The sequence below is a fragment of the Chelon labrosus genome (genome assembly GCF_963514085.1).
Source record: "Chelon labrosus genome assembly, chromosome: 7".
In the NCBI taxonomy this organism is placed as follows: domain Eukaryota; kingdom Metazoa; phylum Chordata; class Actinopteri; order Mugiliformes; family Mugilidae; genus Chelon; species Chelon labrosus.
Genome location: NC_140343.1, coordinates 14,970,481 through 14,986,344, shown reverse-complemented (window position 1 = coordinate 14,986,344; position 15,864 = coordinate 14,970,481). Strand labels below are relative to the sequence as shown.

Below are 15,864 nucleotides of genomic sequence, written 5' to 3'. Positions count from 1 at the left end.
TGAGGTTTTCAAGCCATCCACTTTAATGAAATGTTGACTACATTGTTAAATCTTCTTCATATGAGAGGACAAAGTACACATTTTAAGTTACAACATACAGCAGATCCACATATGGATGTATTTAAAACCATGTTCTCCACATAATGTAATACTTGAAGAATGTCATCAGCCAGTGGGCCAACAATCAGGAGGGCCTTTATTTGACAGAATGGAACAGTTTGTGCGCCACCTATAGAGAGGACATGACAGGAGATTGGTCAGTGCAAAAATACTTCACATTGTACCAGACAAGGTAAAGAGCTTTAAACAGTGCTGCAAAGCTGAAAGATTTCCATAAAGCCACTGCTTATAACACGAGGGTCGTAAGTAGGACTCGAAAGACATACTGAGCTCTTCAAGTGATCGTGTAAATACGTCGATCTGTGAGTCCACAATTATGATGGCACACGATGCAAGCATCTCATAATGAAAATAAGAATTTACTCCAAAAAACCTGAATCCAAATGAAACCAAAGGAAATCTTTAAACAGAAACCTAATAAAATAGTTAGTTTGCACACTTTGTGAAACAACTGCAGTGATATTATGGGGTGTTCTGAACTCAAAGGCTACAAAAGAAAGCAGTGTGACTATTTGGACTGCTACACAGAGTTTTGTCTGATTGTTGGTTGGTAGCCAGTACCTGGGCGTTATTGTTGCATAGAGTATCTATTGTGTTTCACAGAAGAACTTAATGAAGACTTAATAGGGCAGACACTCTATGTCACCACTGACCTCTAGCAAATATGGAAAGTTATGAACAGTTTGCTTACGTGCAGGTATACCTATGAACCTAAATATAGCTGTCCATTTCCAGCATTACACACGTAAGTCTGCTGTAAGCTGTCAAATAATAAAAGTGGATTTCTGAATACAGTCATGTCGTGGTTAGAGAAGCGACTTAGGGACCACAAGGTCACAGGTTTGACCCCTTCTATTAATAAAAACGAAACAAACTTCCTTCTTATTATGTCTACCCTGAATAAATCTTAACTTTTGTGACTGATAGTATCGTTAGGTAATTTAATGTTTTTTTATGTTGGAATATTTTTATTCGTGAAATAATTATTTTTATGAGAAAAAGCTTGAAAATGTTTAAAGATTAATGGTAGAATCTGTGGTTATTATTTATCCCTTTGGTAACTGAGGGATTAATTGACTCATCATAAAAAAAAAAACTGGATTAGATAGAACTAATAGACTCTAGGTACTAATAATCAGCACTAGTTACAAGCAAATGGATAATTGTTTAACATTTTAAGCTGATTTTACTAGTCACCCGTGGATCATTTATAGGAGACATCTACCAGTTATGCTGTATACGAAAATGTCACTTTATTTCAACAGCATGGTTTGTTTCCAATGATCCGGGCTTAGCACCGGCATCCAACATTGTCAAAATGTTGAAACTCTAACGCACTAGCTACTGATGAGTCATGGCTGTCACCATTTGCTTTTTGCTTGGTTCCAAGTGGTCACACTTACACAGTGGTCCCGAGCATGCAGGAAGTCAAACAGCTCCTCTGTACAGTCCTCTGCCGTTGAAGACCGAGAGCCAACTCTGGTCTCGCACTGCTCCAGGCGCTCCCGAGTGTGAACGCAGTGCTCAGCCTCTTCACACTTCTGCCTCACGGCATCAAGAGGATCCTGAAAATGCACATCTAGCATTCAGAACATCTACAGTGTCCTTCAGTGAGAGGCACACATTACGTACAAGATAAGTTGGTCTCCAAATTGGTATTAACCAGGATAAACAGAACGATAAAAACATCTCAGTGCATCTGAACACTACCAGGCACAAAAATTATTAGAAATTTGTGCCAGATAAACTGAGCATATAGGCTGAATTAAAGGGGAGTACTATCTGTAACCTCAAAAAGAAAATGACACCTACAGAGAGGAAGAGACTTTTATATGGAAAATTATACTATTCCTCATATGTATTTATATGTGTAGTTCAAAGATAAAGGGATGTCAATACAGAGGACATTAGCAAATTGGTTATGTTGACGAAACAAGGACACCAAATGAAAGGGCAGTCAGACTTATATTTCAATGTGTAATCTGACAATAACACAGTAATATTTATCATATTTTGGTTCTGATGCCGGTCGTTTGATTACATACCACCATTTCTTCCTCCTCTTCTTCTTCCTCCTCCTGAAACAGACACGACCAAAATCAATGACATCATTCAACCTCTTCAATCAGTTGTTAGCTACAGTCATGTATTTATACACCTTTTAAAAATGTAGACCTCAAAACAACCAAGGATTCAATCTATATAGTAACCCGGCTTCAATATCTCTCTGACAGGCAGTAGTAATATTTAACGTTGGCTAATGCTAAAGATAGCTAGCTTATGATGTAGCTTGGTTAGCAGTGGAGTGTTAGCTTGCTCGCTAAAATTGCCCAAAATGAAATGCATATTAGAGTAGCCGTAAACTCATGACAACTACTAACATCCTCGGGTTCTCCGTTCATGATCATCTTCTCCTCGAAAACCATGATTTCGATGCTCTTGTCCTTAGCTGACCGGCTTTCAAATCCCGTCCGTTGGAGGACACCACAGGTCACACGGACACAGCAGTTAGCTAGCAAGTTAGCAACAACGAACGGTACAGCTTCCGGCGTGAGACTTTCACAACAAACCTCCAGTTCACTGGGTCACACTTGAATGTAAAGATATGACTATCGAAACTTTATATCTAAACTATCATACGATAGAAACAAATAACTTAACTTTTGTTTTCCAGTTACACATACATCTCACACTATGTTCACATTATTCAAGCGAGGCATTTGTTTTATTTTGAAGTCAACCATCCACTTCCCCTGGGCCAAAATAATGTCAGTCGTTATATCGCGCTATGCTACCGCCATGTGTTGAAGAGTGGTACTACACTAAAAGGAACGCTTTACTACACGGTGAATATGTCTAAACATACTGTATATTCGCTATTGTTCTTAATAGCCTGCGTTTGTGTCAGGTCTGTGTTAATTTCCATGATCTGGGCGAGTCCCCGAGTCTAAAACACGTTTGAGATGAAATTGAACAGGGAGTGTGTGACAGGCCTTTTTCGCCCAGCATCAGTATCCGGCCATATCAATGTTCTCTAATCCAGTGGTTTTCAAAGTGGGGGCAGCGGCCACCTGGGTGCCGCCAGGTGGCGCTAGGGGGGCCTCAGACAATTGGAGGGAAGAAAAGAAAAAAAATTGCATAAATAAAACAAATATAATCTAATTATTTTTAATCAATATTATAAAATATAATCTAAATATTTTTAAATCATTGTCATAAAATATAATTATTAATAATATATCATATCTAAATGTTATTTGCCATGCTCATCTTTCTGATTCCCTGCCAGTCAAAACATCGTTCATGACCTCGTAATCTGTGTCGACCTGGTGGTTTGCGCCATTTATCAAGCTGCTTTGCTCCTCAAGATAGCATGTAGCTGGCGCAAAATGGACAGGTTTTTGACAAGAAAGAGACCGACCGAAAAACAGGCACTTATGCTAAACAAATGTAATAGTTATTGAATAGTGAATACAAGTAAGAAAAAACATTGTAAAAGTTGATGTTTCTTTATATATTTTGTAGCATTGTCTGTGGGTTTGCAAAGGGGGTCCTCGGCCAGAAGCTAATGCTGTTTGGGGGGCCTTGGCATGGAAAAGTTTGTGAACCCCTGCTCTAATCCTTGCTGCACGATTCCAGACTCTTATACCACCCCAGAGGAGCTAAGTTTATTATTGCAGCATCTATCTGTCTGTCTGTCCAACCATACAAACCATTTAAGCCAGAATAACGGCTTTATGGTCATTGATTAACAGTGTTTTACATTCCTCTCCCTTTCAGAAAGAGGTCAGAGTCCGGTGCAAACAGCAGCTATGATGCCAAAAGATAATAATATTGGGTTGATCCCTCACTTGAGAGAGAGGGAGAGAGGGAGGGAGAGAGAGAGAGAGAGAGAGAGAGAGAGAGAGAGAGAGGAGTGGTATTATTGCTTCCAGGCAACACAGCATTAGCCCTCAGACTCACAGGAGAAGCTGCAAAAAGGCACAAGTAGATAGGCAGTATGGATTCAGTCTTGTCTGTTATTGGGTCCTATGTCTTCTGGGATTTTAAAGCTCTGCTGCTCTTCACAGCAGTTTTCATCATCACTGCAGACTACCTAAAGAACCGTCGGCCTGTTGGCTTTCCTCCAGGACCTACCGCTTTTCCCATTGTGGGTAACATGTTCTCTGTGGATAACTCCAGGGGCCATGAGAGTATGACACAGGTATACACCGATCTTAAAAATTGGTCACTTGGAAAAACTCATCTTGCTGTTATCTGTGGTCACGTATCATGTTCTCTCTTCTTAATTAAATGGTCACCCAGTTAGCAGGGAAGTTTGGAGATGTGTACAGCCTACGATTCTGCCAGAAGTGGGTCGTGGTGTTAAACGGGTTTGAGGTTCTGAAAGAAGGTCTGGTAACACAAGCAGACAGCATGGTAGACCGCCCAGAACTCCCTTTACAGGAAAGCATATCTCACGGACTAGGTAAGAGGACTAAAAAGACACACAGACAAAGTTGTCATCTCACTCACACATTCACTCCTGTGAATACTCATGTAGGAAAGAACGGCTGACTGATAAATGCTATAGAGAGTTTGTTTATGCAATTTTAAAGTTCTCTGTAATTTATTTGTTTGATTTAAAATTGGAAAATAGCTTTCAAGTCGAAGCTCCTTTCCATCAACTGCATTTAATTCTGAAGTCCTAAAAATAAAGAGATTTTTTTTATAAATATATATTTGAGAAGTTTTCTCCACCCTGTATGTCCTCTCAGGTGTGATTTTCAGTAGCGGGAACATCTGGAAGCAGCAGAGGCGTTTTGCACTTTCAACCCTCAGATATTTTGGATTTGGTAATAAGTCACTTGAGCCTGTCGTCCTGGATGAATTTAGACACTGTGCAAAAGAGTTCAGAGGTCATAAAGGTACAAAGTTAACACTCAGTAACACTCATTCATACTGTACATACACCAATCAGCCACATCTTTAAAACCACTGACAGGAGAAGTAAATAACATTAACAACATCTTGTTACATGTTCAGTGTTCTGCTGGGAAATGTTTGGACCTAGCATTCATGCTGATGTTACTTAGACATGTACCACCCACCTAGACCAGACCAGTCACCCCCACCCCATAGCAATGCACTTCTTGATGGCAGCAGCCATCCCCAGCAGGACGCAGCCTGAGACAGGCATAAATAACATGAAAAACAGCACAAGGTGTTGACCTGGCCTCCCAAATTCACTAGATCCCAAGCTGATCAAGTATCTGTGGGATGATCCACAGAGGCCCCTCCCCTCAACCCATAGGACCCAAAGGCCCCCACTAACAACATTCTGTTGATAGACACCACAGGACACCCTCAGAAGGCCCATGTCCATTCTCTGATGAGTCACAACTGTTTTGGAGGCACAAGGGAGACCTACACAATATTAGGAAGGTGGTCATAATGTTATGCCTGATTGGTGTATGCTCTGTATAGTATACTGTATAATGAAGACATGTACAATTTACACAGAATTGTCTGTTCAATTATTGAGGTAAACCTTTCAATCCACACCTCATCATGAATAACGCGGTCTCCAACATCATCTGCTCCCTGGTTTTCGGTCATCGCTTTGACTACGGTGACGAGAGGTTCCTGAAACTGATGCAGCAGTTTGACAAAGCGCTCCAGATTGAAGTCTCCATTTGGGCGCAGGTAGGTTTTTCAATATTGCTGTAAAATCTCATGTTGACTAACATAAGGTAATTCGTGCACGTCAGAGAGTGTTGAACAATGCTTAGAGAAAGGTTTAATAAGGTGGATGAAGCTGAACCTTGAGGTGTAGAGGAAGACTGGGGATTATCCTCAGCACCTCACTACAAAAGCTTCCCCACTAGACTGCTCTCTGTGCTTGGATTATTTGATGAGAAAAATATTGCATCTGTGGAATTATATAGTAAATAAATAAATAAACAACCGTCCTTGGACAGAAAGATTAAAAAGCCCCTGGCCTTCATGGTTGGATTGCTGGGGAACACTAATGAGCTAAACAGAAGAGGAGACCTGTTTGCTCCAGGAAACACAAGTAACCTACATTAGATCAGTGGAAATCTAAAAGTCTTTGTGAAACACAGAAAAGGTGAATAGATGGTTTTGTTAATCTGTGTTTCCCATTGTGAAGTATGGAGGTGTGAGGGTGTGGTAGGCTTTACTGGTTGATTTAGAAGCCAGCAGGACACTGTGGCGAGACACCATCTCCATGCTATCTGGTTTGTCCTGATTAGAACTATCATTTGTTTTTTACCAGGACAATGAGCCGAAACACATCTCCAAGCTCTGTAAAAGCTATTTGACATGTAGTCTAACAGCTCATTGCTGATGACCTGGTCTCCACAATCACCAAACCTAAACCGAAAGGTTTGGGATGAACTGGACTGCAAAGTCAAGAGAAAGCAGTCACCACTGTGTGTGCAACTTCCACACAGTTGGAAAAGCTCCAGGTGACAACCTCAAACAGCTGAGAATGAAGAATGTGCAACGCTGTTAAGGATATAAATATATATAAAATAAACAATCATTTATTCATTCATCTTCTGTAACCGCTTGTCCTGTGAAGGGTCGCCTGGGGGCTGGAGCCTATCCCAGCTGTCAACAGCCGAGAGGCGGGGTACACCCTGGACAGGACGCCAGTCTATCGCCACATCTACGGCCAATTTAGAATCACCAATGAACCTAATGAGCATGTCTTTGGACAGTGGGAGGAAGCCGGAGTACCCGGAGAGAACCCACGCAGACACAGGGAGAACATGCAAACTCCACACAGAAAGGCCCAGTTGGCCTGGATTCAAATCCGGGACCTTCTTGCTGTGAGGCATTAGTGCTAACCACCACCCCACTGTGCCGCCCTAAAATAAACATATTTTGTTTAGATCTTTTAACTCTGTACATAATTCCGCATGCTGTTTAATAGTTTTAACGTCTTCGGTTTGTTCTACACTGTAGACAAATATAGCAGTCAACTTAGAGTGAGGCATGGTCTTTGTTCTGTGGCCAGAGTACTGATTTACTGTTCCAATCTCCTCTTCTGTGCAGCTCTACAACTCATTCCCTCAACTGATGAGATGGTTGCCAGGTCCACATCATACCGTCAAGCAGATCTGGAACGATGTGAAGGACTTTGTGCGTGTAGAGATGAATGAGCACAAGAAGGACTGGGATCCCTCAGAGCCTAGAGACTACATCGACTGCTACCTGAAGGAGATTCAGATGGTGACTGGCACTAGATATATCATCACAATCTAGCTGCTATGTCGTTCAGATAATTTCATCGTGGCACCACTATCCATACACCACTTTTTGCAAGGTTATTGCTGATATAAACTTTTTCGTCCTTCTTTCGACATGTTTATTTGTTTGTATTTTCAGAGTAAGGAGCAGGACGATAGCACTTTTGATGAGGAAAACCTCATTATGTGTGTTCTGGATCTGTTCGTGGCCGGCTCAGAGACCACATCCACCACCCTGCGCTGGGCTTTCCTCTACATGGCAAAATATCCTGAGATCCAGGGTGAGAACATTGACTGGTCCAGAGAGGCTCCTGGTCCTCGCTGAATAATGTACGCACTGGATATGCAAGCATCAGGTTAACTGAAGAAGAGAACAAGTGAGATGGGTTGAAAAGCAGAGAAGTATTTACTGGAAGCTCAGTATCAAGGAGAAAAAACATATTGGCTGAACTGTGACTGCCACATAAAAGGGGAATTACCGTTTCTTACAACCTGGTCCTTATTTCTGGCATAAAATACGATCGTTTACTCACCCATATAACTCTGGTGTCATTTGGAGTCGTTCGGACGATATTTAGATCCAGTGGAGCGCCGTGTATATCAATATAGTGGGAGTGACTGGGGCACCAAAACGCAGGCTCTAAATAACGCACTATCTGACGCAAAACTCGACGCAAACTTGATGCATTTCACCAATATTTTGTTATGATATGCTAATGCTTTTCCCCGTTGAGTCCGGAGTTATCTGTTGTCTATTCGCGGACGTGCAGTGGTTTGTTGTTCTTTGGCCAGCTGTTCCTCTCTCTGCTTCCGCATCCTCCTTTCAACAAGCTCCTCATCCGTATACTCTGGCTCAAAACGGTAAGGACGTCCATCATAAACAGAATCGTTGTCCACAACCTCAGAATTGGTAAAATATTCAGCCATGTTGCAAAAAACTAGCAGAAGCAAATTACAGGTAAACAAGAGGACCGTCGCGGGTGCAAGCGGCACTCAGAGATGACATCATCCAGGTCAGAGGTTAGTAGGTCAATCTACAGACCCCAGATGATGATAACAGGTAACTCCAGACTCAACGGGGGGTAGCACTAGAGTATCATAACAACATATTGGTGAAATGTACGAGTTTCGCGGCAGATAATGCGTTATTTAGAGACTGCGCTTCGGTGCCCCAGTCACTCCCACTACATGGATATATGCAGATCTAAATATCTTGCGAATAACTCCAAATGACAACAAACTTATACAGGTGAGTAAACGATCGTATTTTATGCCAGAAATAAGGTCCAGGTTGTAAAAAACTGTAATTCCCCTTTAATTCTGAACTGCAGGGTAGGTATATAATCCCACATGGAATCTCACGTCCAGTCCAAATGGGATATTTTTAAGCTCTCTGTATTGTATGCAAAAATTAGATTCTCATCCTCTTACAGCTCTGCCCTTTGACACAAGTCTTATTTTATGAGGCCCTGTAAATCGTATCTTTTCCCTAGCCTATCTAGGTGATAGTGATGATGGATGATTATTTACTTTTAATCACTGAAATACTGAATAACACAAAGTTTATGTCAGATGCTGTGCAATGATTGCCGTACATCTGAGAAACTAAAAATTGTATAAACCCTTTTCAATCAACCCTTTTCAATCTGTGTTTTGCACAGAAAAAGTCCAAGCCGAGATAGACAGTGTGATCGGACAGTCCAGGCAGCCGTCCATGCAAGACCGCGCAAACCTCCCCTACACTGATGCCGTTATTCATGAGATCCAGAGGATGGGAAATATAGTGCCTCTAAGTCTTCCACATGCCACCAACAGAGAAGTCCAGCTGGGAGGCTACACAATTCCAAAGGTCATTTCTCAAACTAGCTCAACAAAAGCCAAATAAGGTTTATGTGAAATGGCATTAATAATTATGATTTCAATCACCAGGGAGTTATGATAATTCCCAATTTGACATCGGTGCTCTTCGACAAGAACGAGTGGGAGACGCCGTTCACTTTCAACCCAGGGCACTTTCTGAATGAGGAGGGCAAGTTTGTGAAACCAACTGCTTTCATTCCTTTCTCTGCTGGTAAGGAAAATCCAAATCAGATATTCTGTTTATCTTTACAAGGTTATACAGGAACAGAAGTGTTGCTCAAAGGATAACTACAGACAAATGGAACAGAGGACAAAGGCACTGGATCATTTGTCCTGTTGTTAGTTGCTACTGATCAAACACACCCAGTAGAAGTGAAACAGTTTCTTTTCCTGTTTCAGGTAAGCGGCTGTGTCTTGGGGAGAACCTGGCCAGGATGGAGCTGTTCGTCTTCTTCACCTCATTCATGCAGCACTTCACCTTCTCTATGCCTAGTGGGGTCAAGCCTGTAACGGACTACCGCTATGGCCTCACTCTGGCACCAAAGCCATATGAAATCTGTGTAACCTCTCGTCAGTAGAAACTCTTCACTTGTTTTTTTTGATAATCACATATAAGGATCTGTGTGGACTTGTGTGTATTATGTATTAAAGCTGACTCAATACTGCACTCAGATATGGAACTCGCTTACTGGAAGGAAAATTACTTATTTTTTACTTGTTGTAACAACTACACAGAAGTTACACAGAATAAATTAAATGAATGAATTCCATCCATGAACACATAGACTTTGAAGTGTTCCATCAACAAGCCTGTATATTGATAGTTTTCATGATGATTCACATCCACCTTTGCATTTAGCTGTAGGCCAGTGTTTAGGTTAAACGATAAGCTGATGGAGACCCCTAATGCTGTTAGAGGAGGCTTATTTCTGCGTTTACTTTCGGTAAGACTCAACAACAAAGATTCATATAAATACTGTATTATTACTCCTTCTTTCCCCGAATCCCTGCGATGGAAGTGCAAAGTACAAAGTTAGCATGACCCACAGAACCAAAATAGCTACACTGATGAGGCATATGTCAAGCTGAAATAAAGCACAAATATCCTTTAATCATGGGTTTTCGAAATACAGCCAACAGAACACTTTCTTCAAATATAAATGATGCTACCTGTTTCACTGCGGTTACTGAACTTGACATCAAGCTAGCAAGTAACTAAAAATAAATGTGCTTTCTAGATAGATTTAGTAGCTTTTGTTTACCTTCCTATTAACATAGAAAAAAATACATTTTGACATTTTGATTTGTCAGCCTGTACAGTACATGTAACTATGACTGCAGCTAAACTGAAGGAAGCAGCTAAACTCCTGGCAGGTAACTTAGTAGATCTCAGTATTTCGTTCTTAAACGGCTAACCACCAGTGCATCATAAGTCACGCTGTGTTTCATAATTTCATAAAGTCTGTTTCATAATTTCATAGGTTTTAGTTCTGGGATAGAGTGTTTCACAGACAGCTCATAAATAGGTTGTGAGCTAATAAAAACCCAGTGCAAACCAGTAAACAAGGTACACTGCTGTGAGTTTAGATAAGATAACAGATTTTGCGTAATTCTATTCACTCTGTCAAAATCCGAGAGGTAAATAAAAACCGGGTCATTATATCTGCAGAGGTAAGTGGACCCAGAGGCAGCAGACTGTGAACATGGACCAACTCTCTCCTGGGACTGTCTCCTCCGTGTGGCTCTGGCTTGACGGCAGCAGCCTGCTCGTTTTCATTCTGGTCTTCTTGGTGATAGCAGATTATTTAAGAAACCGTCGGCATAGCAGCCTTCCTCCAGGACCCCGGACTTTCCCTTTTGTTGGGAACCTTTTCTCCGTTGACTTCAATAATGCCCATGAGGATATGACTAAAGTAAGACTTATGCATACTGTACTGTAAAAGTATCCCAGTCTGTGGAAATGTGTAATAGTGTATGTAATTTGTGGAACTAGAGCTAGTTTGGTGCTAACAACTAAAAGACATCATGACATGGGCTGCACGCCAAAGGTGTTAGGAGGCAATCGGCTAACCTTTAAAAATGCATTTCATATTGCATGACGAAATTCATTCTACTTGAACGTCGAAAGTTCTTGTTACTTTGTAGCACTGTGACAAAAAAAAAAAAAAAAATGACTCTCACCTCCCACCCACTGCCCTGTGTATCTAGTACAGCAGGTTGTTTTGCAAGCTGCCTGATTTACCCGGCTGGCTTACTGATAAAGTTTGAACAGATGCATTTAAATGCACTGTATAATGTTCCAGCAACATGACCTCACTGATCTGAGGAAAATTGACTTCAGTATATTTTTAACCCAGCATTTCACCTTCTCCATGCTCCATGTTTAGATTATACAACACTGCTATTAAATATGGCTCCACTGTGACCAGCTACAGCACTAAAATTGTGCTTACAGTTTAATGCACTAGTAATAATAAGGAAATAATAGTGTACATTATGCATTATTATGTATTAGAAACTTGCAGGGATAATTTTCTGTGTTAAGAGAATTCACTTTTGTCTTGATGTATATTTTGCTTGTAATGCTCAAGGACCTTCACCTAAATAACATTTTCATATTTTCATTGTAGGACTTCAACATGAATATAATGGTAACTGTATTATGTAATACATTTGACGGTAAAATGCTGAGTAAAGGAGGTAATAATCCGTGTGCTGAGCAGCCTTCAGGCAGTTGTCAAATTCATTTTGCCTCATGGTTAACAGAAAAACAAATTCCTTAACAGCACCATGAATTATGCATTGATGTTGCTGAGAATCACTCAAGGCTGTGTATAGAAATGTTCATATAATTTGTATTGTTTCTGGGGTAGCTTGCAGAGAGATATGGGAATGTGTACAGCCTTAAAATGGGCCCCAAATGGATGGTGGTGTTGAATGGCCGTGATGCCCTCCAAGAAGGTCTACTCACTAAAGGGGACATCCTGGCTGACCGTCCTGAACTTCCAATCCATACTGATGTGCTTCCCAAATTGGGTGAAGGCTTTTTTTCTGACATTTTCATTGACAGATCTTATAAATGAAAAGCATTCATTGTGCATGTAAAACTACAATGAGCACTGACTTTACATTCATTCTTGATCTAACTTCAGTTCTTCTCATCAGGTATCATTTTCAGTAACGGGTACATGTGGAAACAGCAGAGGCGGTTTGCTCTCTTCACTCTCAAATACTTCGGACTTGGCAAGAAATCGCTGGAATCGTCCATATTAGAGGAATTTATTTTTTTGTCCAAAGAGATTGCCGATCACAAAGGTAAATAACCTAATCTGTAAAAGTCCGATCTGAACTCTAATACATGAAGTGCACCGATTAGACTACACTCCGATGTATCTGACATGTTATCAACTATTCAGGAAAACCTTTCAATCCACACTTAACCATCAACAACGCTGTCTCCAACATCATCTGCGCTCTGGTTTTTGGTCATCGCTTTGAGTACACCGATAAGAAGTTCAGGAAACTGATGCAGCTGTTGGACAAAGCAGTCCAGATCGAAAGCTCCATTTGGGCACAGGTGAAGTACAGTATTAATGAAAGCTGTTGAATTGTTGAGCTTTTGTCAGAAGTTGCAAATTTGAAATGCTACTTTAAGTGCTCTGGATGATTTAGCCTTCTCAATAATACAGTTGTACAACGCATTTCCTGTGCTGATGAGACGTTTGCCAGGGCCGCACCGGACCCTTCAAGAGATTTACTGTGAAGTGATTGAGTTGATGAAAACAGAAGTCAGTAAACACAAAGAAGACTGGGACCCCTCTGAGCCCAGAGACTTCATCGACTGTTACCTGAATGAAATTGAGAAGGTGGGTGTCCCCAGCTGAATGTGGGTGAAAGCAAAAACACACACACCGTACGCAACGGTGAACACCGACGTTAGCAGAGGTCCTTCCTTCATGACGCTGTGAGGCTGTACAACCAAGCCTGTGGGATACTTTAAAGGATTCTTATTAACATTATGTGATATTAAATTGTCTATATGTGGGTTTTTGATTATCAGTTTGATAAAATAAACATTTCAAAGACATTTTAAATGTTTTTTTAAACCATTTTCTGACACTAAAAGATGAGTTACTAACGGTGTTTACACTTGTAAGGTTTTACTCATGTTACAATAAGAAGGTGTGTGGAAAGGATACAAAAGTACATTAATATCATGAGTAACATTATATTAATATACAAGGAATGCGACTATGTGTATTCTGGTCATTTTTACCTTTAGACCAAGAACAGTGATGGAGCTGACGCTGGCTTTGATGTGGACAACTTGCTGATGTGTTCATTTGATCTGTTTGGAGCTGGAACTGAGACAACGTCCACCACCCTGCGCTGGGGTTTGCTGTACATGGCAAAGTACCCTGAGATTCAAGGTGGGAGCAGTTTCACTCAGTCATTTTTTTTTTTTTACTCTAAGGGGCATTCTTTTTTTATACAGTGCATTCAAGATATGTCCTCTTGCACAGAAAAGGTCCAAGCTGAGATTGACAAAGTGATCGGACAGTCCAGACAGCCGTCCACGGAGGACCGCGCAAACCTGCCTTACACTGATGCCGTCATCCATGAGATCCAGAGGATAGGAAACATAGTGCCTCTAAGTCTCCCACATGTCGCCAACAGAGACGTCCAGCTGACAGGCTACACAATCCCAAAGGTCATTTCTCATTCATTCATTCATTCACATATTCCATCACTTATAAACTTGTTACTAATATCCTGTAATTACAATCCAATTTTCCAGGGCACTATAATAGTTCCCAATTTGACCTCTGTGCTGTTTGACAAGAACGAGTGGGAGACACCATTCACTTTTAATCCAGGACACTTTCTGAATGAAGAGGGCAAGTTTGAGAAACGAGCTGCTTTCATCCCTTTCTCTGCTGGTAAGTATTTCACAGACGAGCTTGTAAAGACTGGAGGTCGAACACCACAAGTTATTTTGATAATTGCTTGACTCCAAAAATACATACTAACTTTCAAAGATATGTCCAGTTGAAAATATATATTTGAGAAAATTGTTTTATTCATTGTAAATAGTTCTTTTCAAGCCATTCGTGTTAATTTCACAAACTTCCCCTACCATAGCGTCTGCTCTAAAATGAGGACCTCTATCACAGTGTATTGTCTTTTTCGAAGATGAGACATTTAAAAATACACCTGACCGTGATGTGTAAGAAGAAAAAATCCACAGTTAATGGAGGAAAAAGTTGCTCAGGGATATAGTATGTAAAATTTAAGAAAGTCAAATAAAGCTGTCCTCTCGCCCGATGACAGCTGGGATAGGCTCCAGCAGACCCCCGCGACCCTTAACAGGAATAAGCGAGTACAGAAGATGAATGAATGAATGAAATAAAGCTGTTAATATTTAACACGTGCACTCACATTCACCTGGTAAAATGTTTTGTGGTTTCGCTGCAGGAAAGCGCGTGTGTCTTGGGGAGAATCTGGCCAGGATGGAGCTCTTCCTCTTCTTCACTTCCTTCATGCAGCGTTTCAGCTTCTCCATGCCTGCAGGCGTGGAGCCTGTGCTGAAGCCACGTTTTGGCATCACTCTTTCGCCCAGCGAGTACGACATCTGCGCTACCTTACGTGATGTGTGATCCACGTCCTCAGTCAAGTGTATTTCAGATTTTAGTCATTTTGACACGTGGCCATCAATTGTATTCATGATTTCCAGAACAACTTAAAGAAGCAATAATAAATCTTTTGGCCCTCTTGGGTGGTATTTAATCTTTATAAACAAAAATGTGGATATAATTATGCTGAATTTGTTGGCAAGAGACAAGATTTTGTTGGTGAAACCTTTGGTTTCTGTTCGTAGTGCGATTTGAGCAGTCTTTGGTTGCATGCGGGTGTGGAAAGCAATTAACTGACCAGTCATACCATCAATCACAGGTATATCCAAAAAGCATTTTAAGAAAGGCAGCTGGACTTTTTTTAAAAACACTTTTTGGATATACCATGACCTGGATGACTGAGAACGTTCACAGACACATCAATCACAGGATACCTGCAGAGCAGTTTTGAAGCTCATTGCTGGTGACACTAATCTTGAAAGTGCCTGGCTGGCAATTAAAAAAGGTAATACAAGGTCTGAGGTGACGGGTTATGCCTTAGCAGACGGCTAGCAACATGTAATGGCACCAACCAGTCACTTAAAGGGGAATTGGCGTGACCTTATATCTGGCATAAAATACGATCGTTTACTCACCCATATAACTTTGGTGTCATTTGGAGTGTTTGGACGATATTTTCATCCGCGTATATAGCTATCCATAAAGTGGGAGTGACTGGGGCACCGCAACGCAGCCGCTAAAAATAAAACATTATCAGCCGCGAAACTCGTTCATTTCACCAATATTTTGTTATGATAGCTAGTGCTATTCCCAGTTGTCCCGTTCCCTGTCTATTCGCAGACGTGCAGCGGTTTGTTGCTCTTTGGCCAGCTGTTCCGCTCTCTTCCTCCGCATTCTCCTTTCGAGCTCCTCATCGTATACTCTGGATCAAAACGGTAAGGACGTCCATTATAAACAAAGTTGTCGTCCACAACCACAGAATCGGAAAAAAATAT

General features: G+C 41.1%; 2 protein-coding genes across 2 annotated transcripts; one reads left to right on the top strand and one right to left on the bottom strand.

Annotated features, from left to right (window-relative positions):
* Positions 1–2,647, bottom strand: uqcrh (ubiquinol-cytochrome c reductase hinge protein). The gene is made up of 4 exons (XM_084547713.1): positions 2,502–2,647; positions 2,166–2,198; positions 1,524–1,685; positions 1–229 (listed from the first exon to the last, which is right to left on the bottom strand). Exons 1-4 carry the CDS (start codon positions 2,544–2,546, stop codon positions 197–199), a joined length of 273 nt encoding a protein of 90 aa, XP_084403839.1. The 5' UTR covers positions 2,547–2,647; the 3' UTR covers positions 1–196.
* A 1,473-nt stretch (positions 2,648–4,120) lies between these two features.
* On the top strand, positions 4,121–15,192 carry LOC311491146 (uncharacterized protein; the record flags this gene model as incomplete). Its single annotated transcript, XM_084549006.1, has 18 exons — positions 4,121–4,324; positions 4,426–4,588; positions 4,878–5,027; positions 5,645–5,805; positions 7,183–7,359; positions 7,516–7,657; positions 9,038–9,225; positions 9,306–9,447; positions 9,636–9,806; positions 10,902–11,149; positions 12,110–12,272; positions 12,402–12,551; positions 12,653–12,813; positions 12,926–13,108; positions 13,519–13,666; positions 13,760–13,947; positions 14,035–14,176; positions 14,712–15,192. The coding sequence occupies 18 exons, from the start codon at positions 4,121–4,123 to the stop codon at positions 14,891–14,893; spliced, it is 3,063 nt and encodes a 1,020-aa protein (XP_084405132.1). The 3' UTR covers positions 14,894–15,192.
* Positions 15,193–15,864: the final 672 nt, after the last annotated feature.

Coding starts and splice junctions, on each gene's coding strand:
- uqcrh (XM_084547713.1), bottom strand. CDS start 2,546: ATGGTTTTCGAGGAGAAGATGATCATGAACGGAGAACCCGAGGAT. Junction 2,199..2,501: donor TGAACGGAGAACCCGAGGAT/GTTAGTAGTTGT, acceptor TGTCTGTTTCAG/GAGGAGGAAGAAGAAGAGGA. Junction 230..1,523: donor TGCATGCTCGGGACCACTGT/GTAAGTGTGACC, acceptor TCCTCTCTATAG/GTGGCGCACAAACTGTTCCA.